Consider the following 8,203-nt stretch of genomic DNA (forward strand, 5'->3'; position numbering starts at 1 on the left):
CAGGCTTTAGAGAATGAGTGAGAGTTTGTATGAGTGACTTTTGGTTTGAGAGACATGTAATCTGTTCAAACTAAATTTTAGAAAAGATTTGTTTTGGAAAATATTGAAGATTTTGTCAACTCTGTTTAAATCTTGTTATTGAAATGTGAGTTACTGCTGTCATAATTGAGTTTTTAAACATGTTATTGAGAAGAAAAGTGAAGAAATAAACTTAATAAAAACTTGAGCTTTAAATTACGAAACATGACAAAATATGCCATTATTCATTTAGAAAGTGATAATTTTTCTGCACACGAACATAAACACCGTGAGGATTTTAGGTTTTTTTTTATGCTTAGAAACTGTTTCACTAAGGAACATGCATTCAGCTTACTGTACATTTGAACTCTGAAAAGGAATTACAGTCCAATTATGTACCTTAAATCTTTTTTATAGGTGTACAGTAATGTGCAAAAATCTTGACACCCCCGTGCTCTCATTTATTTATATTTTTCTATACAAAAACCACACTTTCTGAGAAACAGGTGCAGATGATGAGAGATGATCAGGCCGGTGATGAGTATACTGGTGATGCTGAATGCTGAGAGGTTGGAACAGACGAGAGGGGAAATGAGGTTGTTACTGAGTTTCTCACTTTGCAGCCTGTTGCAATAAAACATTTGCTCCCATTTCTTTAATTTATTTAATATGAAGAAATAAGAGGTGACTCAAGACTGTTGTACAGTACTGTATATTGTCCAGATAAAAGTTACTTATTGATGGTTTAAAGGTAAGGGTATAGCCCCAGTGACAAGGCAAGGTACAGTTTAATGTATTTTTGTTGCCAGTGTGTTACATCGTCTTCATGTCAGATTTACAAACCTCAAAAACAGAACTACATTGTATTTTTAAAAGCATTTCCTCAGATAAGGTTTTTACTATATTGATAGTATTGTATAAACATGTACATGTATCTGTTTTAAGTCCCTCCATAGATTATATGTTAATCCTATCCCTGTTTAGAAAGATATTATAGATGAATTTAAACATATAATACTGATTAAAAACTAATATTTTTCCCACAAACTTTTGATTAAGATTGTAATAGTCGACTAATGAACTATGTTTTATTTTCTTATATTTTTTCTCATTTAATGTGAATGATATAATTTCACTTTACACAAAAAAAAATGATTAGTAATCCTTTATGTGACTATTTAACATACATAATGAAGATTAAAAATATTATTATATTATAAAAATTATATCAATACTTTCAGAGTTTCTTCTTATCGGACACTGTTCCCTTTTTTTTAATTTAATGCCAGAAAATACACTTGGCTGGCTTTAACTCTACAATGTTAGTAAAAATAAACCTTATGAAACATCTTAGATCACGTTTACTTTATACAGTATAAAGCCGTATAGAAGATGAGTGAGAGTGATAATATAATAATAGCTACTGTACAGTTGTTTGGCTATTGTGGAAAACGAACTTCAACTCCCAGAATGCATCACTCATATCAACCGGAAGCGGAAGTCGTGCGTGTGGATCTACGCACCAGCTATGAAAACAGAAACGGTCCGCTGCAACGCTGTTTATTGAGTGAGTTTGCATTTTGTCATGTGTGTAAGTACTGTAGAAGAAGAGGGAGTGAATGTTGTTAGTGTTTCTGTAGTGTGTGTGTGTGTGTGTGTGTGTGGAGTGAATCATGTGAGCTGGAGGTTTAGTGTGGGGTCTCGCGCGCTTTATTACCTCAGAACATTTACATAACGAAGGGGAAACAGTCCACAACAGGACAGAAACAGCTCTATATCTGCTGGCACAAACCCTATAGAGAAATACCTTGGTGTCTAAATAGCTAAAAAAAAAAAAACTCATTAAAAACGTGATTATTATTGGCACCCCTCTCCTTAGAAGTTTTTTGGCAATATAACCCCAATAAATATCAGCGAAAATAAAGGAAAGATGTACAGGACAGTGGTGAGACCAGCGATGCTCTACAGCTTAGAGACAGTGGCACTGAAAAAAAGACAGGAGGCAGAGTTGGAGGTAGCAGAGCTGAAGATGTTGAGGTTCTCCTTGGGAGTGATAAGGATGGATAGGATCAAGAATGAGTTCATCAGAGGGACAACCCATTAGATGTTTTGGAGATAAAGTCAGAGAGCCTGACATCACTTTGCAGTACACACTCTCTCCAAATCACCTCTTTACTTTCCTCATGAACCCTCCATGTCACAGTCTTACAGTAAAGGTTTGGTCTGGTGCCTGAATTTGTGCTCATTGAAGCATTGGTGGATTTGGTATATGGATTTTTCTTGCAGAAAGATCAAACCCATTTGTACTGAAATGGCACAACAGGAAATAACAGTGGGGCAGTGGAGGCTCAAAGGGTTAAGGATGGGTTACGTTAAGTACGTTACTGGGTATTCGTGATTAGAAAGTCAGCGGTTAGAGCCCCATCACCGCCAACTTGCCACTGTTGAGCCCTTGAGCAAAGGCGTTAACCCTATCTGTGTGTCAGGTCTGAAGTGTGATCAGCCCGAATCCGATCTGATCACTTTTAATAACTGTGTGGACAGTCATTTTAAAAAAAGATGTTCCTGCATTCTGAACAAGGCCTAAGTGATGTCACTTTCATCTCACATGAAGATTTTACTCTCATAACAGTGTTCTGTTATCACACAGACAATCAAAAAGTCCCAGTTTGACTTGAACATTTTCTTTAAAAAATTCTCAAACTTATCGTGTACTTGGGTGCAGACTAGGCCAATGTTGTGTGCTTTGGTTTGTGCCAACCTGCTCTTATGTATTAGTATTGTTATTTTATTTATAGTTCATGCTTGCAATGTTTTTTTTTTTTTTTTCAGGACTGTGTCCATTAGTCATGTCATCCTGATGTACCCGACTCCTTTGTACTCCCATGCTGGTCATGGGCCTTACTCAGAGGTGTATGATCCAGCAGAAGACTCCTTCCTTTTAATTGATATCTTGGAGATGGATGCTGATTTGCTGCGGCGAAGCAAGTGGGTATTTACATTTCACTTTGTGCTTGTGTTAATTAAAACAGTTTATTATTATTTAAACATGACTGTGGCATTTGTATAGAAAAATGCACTCAGTCATTCCATGCAGCAACTCATTCAGATTTAAAGGCCATATTAATCTCATGAAGACATTCAAGTCAAACCAGGATTTTTGATTGTACAGAATAACAAAACACAGTTATTAAAGTAAAAACTTTATTTATTTCTCTATATAATCCCCTTTTACACTAATGCACTTATACCAGTGTTTTGATTACATTAATTTAGATAAATCAGACACGCTTTACATCTGAAACATTGGCCTCCTAGGAACTCCTTAAATTGCCAAACATGTGGAAATTGGGGGGGGGGATGGGGGGGGTTATACATTCACTCACACATCTGTGTTATCAGGATTTATCATTCTGTTATTTATAAGAACGTGTGTTACAAACATTCCTGTGAACTGACATTCACATCACGTGAGCTCATGTTCTTGCATGTTCATGTGTTTCAGACCTGCTGTCTGCCTTGAAGTTGGCAGTGGCTCAGGTGTCGTCTCTGCCTTTTTGGCGTCAGTAACCGGACCTGGGGCGTTATATCTGTAAGTAATCAATATTTAGTATAAACTCAGCAATTTATAATTTAAAAGAACCTAAGCAATATTAATTTTGATCATATAGTCATGGTTACTGCCTTTCTGCTGACGTTACCTTGTGGGAAAATTTTTAAATAAAACTCAGACTGTGGGTCTGGGCGAATAGAGTGCATGTTTTTATTGTAGCGTGTCTTGTTTTGATATCCTGTACATGTCGAAGCTGCACCGATTTGAACCCGGCAGCAGCCCAGTGCACAGCAGAGACATCTCGCTGCAATAACCTCGACCTGCAGCCAGTCATAACTGACTTGGTGAGAGACACTTAATCCTTTCCTGTTTCTCTTGGACCATTTAGCTAGAAGTGTTTAAGCACCAGTCAATCAGTACTGCAGGACATTGTGATAATGAAGATATACTGTACGTACAGTATAATATCATCATCAAAAGATCATAATTACCTTTACATTCAGCTAACATTAAGAACTGTCTCATTTGGAAAACAGGTTAGAAATGTATAAAAGGTTTTATTTGAGTTCTTGATCAACAGTTATCTCTTTACATGGAAATAGAATTCATTCTGGTTGTTCATTTCAAAACAAGTTAGTTCAACATTATCTCGTATGTTAAATTTCCAAATACTATGGGTGTTCAAGTCAAACCAGGACCGATGATTAAATTTCTCGTGAATGAAGGCGTAAAAGCGAGTGATTTTCAACCACAGTGCGGTGATGAGACTTCTAGTGGCGCTAACACATCTGAAGCCCTTGTGAAACACTAGGAAAAGTGCATTAGTGCAGCAGGGGATTATATAGAGAAATAAAAAGAGATGTATTCTTGGGAATCCAAAGTCCCGGTTTGACTTGAACAGTATTGTGAATCAGAGCATGCTTATTTAATGATTTTCAGGCACTGTGTTTCTGTTTTTATGCACACATTCTTTTTTTTATTGTTACTCACTACTGAGTTTTGTTGTTTTTGTTTGTTTTTTGTTCTTTAGACTGAGTGTCTGTTGCCCAGGTTGACTGAAATGGTGGATGTTCTTCTTTTCAACCCTCCATATGTAGTTACCCCGTCTGAGGAGGTACTGTACCACTGACCAGTTGTAAATCAGATGTAAAAAAAAAAAAAGTATTGAAATTCCCTGTTTGCTGATCTGCTTAATTCAGTCCTGAAATTCCACAGCTGAAGTTGGACCATCACACACTCGACATACTGTATAATGTATGAATTGTTTAGTAACAAGCTAGCCAGCTAAATGTGAGCTATATTTTCCTTATCAAAACCTTGTAGTCAGTGTTATAGATTTAACAAACAAGTTCTTCAGTATGTTAATTGATCTAAAATATGTGTGTATAGATGACCGAAACCTGGTATCGGTGCTAAAAAGTGTCTCACCCAGTTCAAAAAGTAAATTTTCAGATGGGATCATATAACACCATTTTTTTAAATAATTACTGTTTTTTTTTTTTTTTTTTTATCCTGATCCATGCTTAGTTTTTTTGTAAATCCGCATACACTTTTATTTATCGGGGGGAAAAAAACATATTTGCCAAATACAGTTTCATTGCCCCCTTTATGTAGTGTCCGTAACCTTTTTAAAATGAAAATCTTTTAATGATCTTAACTGTCACTCAGATGAAACTCGGCCAATTTAGATTTCACATGAAACGACTTAAACCTGAAAAAGTGTATTATTCTAAAATGCTAAATTGTTAAGATTTTGCAATATGAATTCGACATAGTTACGGACACTACAGATTTTTTGCTTTTTAAGCTTTTAACTAAAAAACTATTTAAGCAACAATTTTTACATATGGTCCTGAAAACTTACACCAATTTTAGTATCAGTACTCATAAAGAGTAAATCATTTGCATTTTTAATTATTATTGTTTAAAGTAAGATTGTTTAACGCTGAAAAATGGCCATTTATTGGGCATGTATAAAATCATCTCTTATCAGAACTCTGCTTCCTAGGATCACTAAGAAATGTAGAAATTTAATTAATAAAATAGCTCAAATTTATGTTTTTAATTTTATGCAGATGTTCTGAGAGCTTTAAAAGTACCACCGGAATTATTTTCGCTCTGTAATTATTTAACTTTGATGTTAATGTTAAATAATAAGCTCTACATTTTTCCTTTTTGCCTATTATTGTTGAACAGGTGGGCAGTCACGGCATTGAGGCATCTTGGGCAGGAGGAAAGGGAGGCAGGGAGGTGATGGACAGGTTTTTCCCTGTGGCTTCACAGTTATTATCCAAACAGGGCCTGTTCTACCTGGTTACAGTGTCTGATAACAATCCAGGTAAGAGGATCTGAGAAAAAGTTATTAGACTCACTGCAGATTAACGGCAACCTTAAGGCTTCGTTGTCAGGCTTTAAGTATGCACATGGTGATGAACTGGAACTGAAAAAACAAAACCCCTCTGCCCTATTACGCATCACTGTACAAGCCTCTGGAGACAGTGTTATGATCTGGCGTTGCTCCAGTTGCTCAGGTCCAGGCTCAGCAACGTTATGTGGCAATAAAATAATGTCCGCTGACGACCCGAGTGGCTCTCGGAGCATGAGGAATAATTTTTAGACATGAATTCGCGACAATGTGCACTGTAAACAAAGCAAAAGGAGATTTTAGTGTGTGTTTTTTTTGGCCAGGCAAAAAAAATAGTTAGATCAAAGTTGAGTACAGTAGCTGTGCTTTGTATAATTAGCTTCCGTGCACATTATCATGTCATTACTTTTTGTCAGTATTGTTATAATCATTCATTTCCACCACAGGTTATCAGAGATTTAAAATGAAATGAATAAATCATGAAAAACATTTATTTTAAATATTTAAGTGTTGAATTTTTATGATGTTCTTAATTCATGACATTTATTGAACTAATGAATTCATATGTTCAATATTTCAGTAGTTACATATTTATTTTTTTCACAAATTAAATGCGATGGCACAAGATGCTTAAAGCGCTCTGCTTAAACGTTGCTAAACACTCCACTAAGGTTCAATAAAATAAATATAAATTAGAGCATGAAGCTTGTTGGTATATAGGTTAAACATTTTTTTTAATAAATATTTCACTATAGTGATGACTGGACTTCATGTTGCTGATCAGCACTACCGTATACTGACCTACATGACGTTGTGGAAGGTCCAAGCCTGTATTGTGCGACATTTCCAGCACTGACTTTCTTCCATTTCCAGTTCAGTGATATCCATCTGTCTTTTCTGCCCTTCGGTCTAGACGAGATCCTGTCTCTGCTTGCTGAATCCGGGTTAAGAGGAGAGGTGTGTATGACTCGCCAGGCGGGGAGAGAGAAGTTGTCCATCCTGCGCTTCAGCAAGAGTGACATCACAGGACTTTGAATCCTCAGAGTTACACTGCGTACTGGCTTAAACACTCTCTGTGTTCACCAACATCACTAAATGAACTCTTATCTCAGGACAGCGATACACAGGTGTCCAAGGTCACATACAGTCTGTGAATTTTGATTTGGAAGTGGATATCTTTAAAGGGATACAAGAAAAGATATTGTGAAGAATTTTTGACAGTTATCTAGTTTCGAATGGTTAAAGAATGAAGTGACTAAGCAATGACAGTAGTGATCTTGATTACAAAAATTATGTCCTAAGTGTCAGCGTGTTAGTGTGCAGTGTCTCTGCCTGTATGTTAAAGCCTTCTTAGCAGTCAAAAGCTAACCCGACTCTAGAGGGAGCTGTAGCACTGAAGATGAAGGACCTGATTTATTAAAGAGACTTCCAGAGTGGTTGATGAAGAAGTGATGCTGAGGAGAATGGACATGATGGAAAAGACGCTTCTGTAGCACAGCTGTACAATAGGACATGCATCAAAGTGGAGACAAGGTTACATCCGTCATTAAAAGGAGTTATGTTTGAAATATTGGCTATTCCTGCATCACTTTTTCCTTCTTAAATTTTTACCTACACTTCACTCACTCTCTCATTATCTATACCGCTATATCCTGTATATCCCAGGAAACTTGCCCCCAGAAGTGCGAGGCGACCCCTGAACCACCGTGTCACCAATCTACACTTCATTGAAAGTCAATGTGTTGAATATAGAAGCAACTCCCACAAAATGGGGATGCTGCATCTCTGTGTGCAGGCAGTCCTACTGTTACTCTGATCACGTCATCTTAATAATACGTGCTAGTAGACACCAAGCGCGGTATCGCTTTCTTTTTTGTATAGCGGTAAAACAATTATCTGAACAATGTTCCAGAACAACAGCTGTAAAAGCACTTTATTAAACGTGTTGATCTTGACTTCTGAATCAATTTAAATGGAAACATTTATTATTGATGCAAGAGAAACCATCACAAGCAGATAAACAGAACTGGGAATTTATGAAAGGGAAGAAGCTCTCCACACTTCAGTTATTACATAATGCTGTACAGTAGTTTGGTCCAACAGGAATGTCGAGCACATTTTTTAATATCTTCAAAACATGCGTACAATTTTGACATTATTTTGAAACTGTAAAACCGTTTACACCTTGATCTAAATTCAAGCTTTGCTTTGAAACATACTTGTTTTTTCAATCCTGATTAATAGACTGTAGTGCAAGAACAGGTTGT

At 36.5% G+C, this 8,203-nt stretch overlaps 1 protein-coding gene across 1 annotated transcript; it reads left to right on the plus strand.

Annotated features, from left to right (window-relative positions):
* The first annotated feature begins 1,472 nt into the window (after positions 1-1,472).
* n6amt1 (N-6 adenine-specific DNA methyltransferase 1) lies at positions 1,473-7,506 on the plus strand. The gene is made up of 7 exons (XM_053477253.1): positions 1,473-1,585; positions 2,851-3,006; positions 3,524-3,610; positions 3,825-3,915; positions 4,602-4,685; positions 5,768-5,909; positions 6,850-7,506. Exons 2-7 carry the CDS (start codon positions 2,879-2,881, stop codon positions 6,969-6,971), a joined length of 654 nt encoding a protein of 217 aa, XP_053333228.1. The 5' UTR covers positions 1,473-1,585; positions 2,851-2,878; the 3' UTR covers positions 6,972-7,506.
* Positions 7,507-8,203: the final 697 nt, after the last annotated feature.

This window comes from Clarias gariepinus, chromosome 18 (assembly GCF_024256425.1).
Source record: "Clarias gariepinus isolate MV-2021 ecotype Netherlands chromosome 18, CGAR_prim_01v2, whole genome shotgun sequence".
NCBI classification, from domain to species: Eukaryota; Metazoa; Chordata; class Actinopteri; order Siluriformes; family Clariidae; genus Clarias; species Clarias gariepinus.

Excerpts from the sequence above, each read along its gene's own strand:
- n6amt1 (XM_053477253.1), top strand. The coding sequence starts at position 2,879 with ATGTACCCGACTCCTTTGTACTCCCATGCTGGTCATGGGCCTTACTCA. Across the intron at positions 3,007-3,523 it reads GATTTGCTGCGGCGAAGCAA|ACCTGCTGTCTGCCTTGAAG; the intron begins GTGGGTATTTAC and ends CATGTGTTTCAG. Across the intron at positions 5,910-6,849 it reads AGTGTCTGATAACAATCCAG|ACGAGATCCTGTCTCTGCTT; the intron begins GTAAGAGGATCT and ends CCTTCGGTCTAG.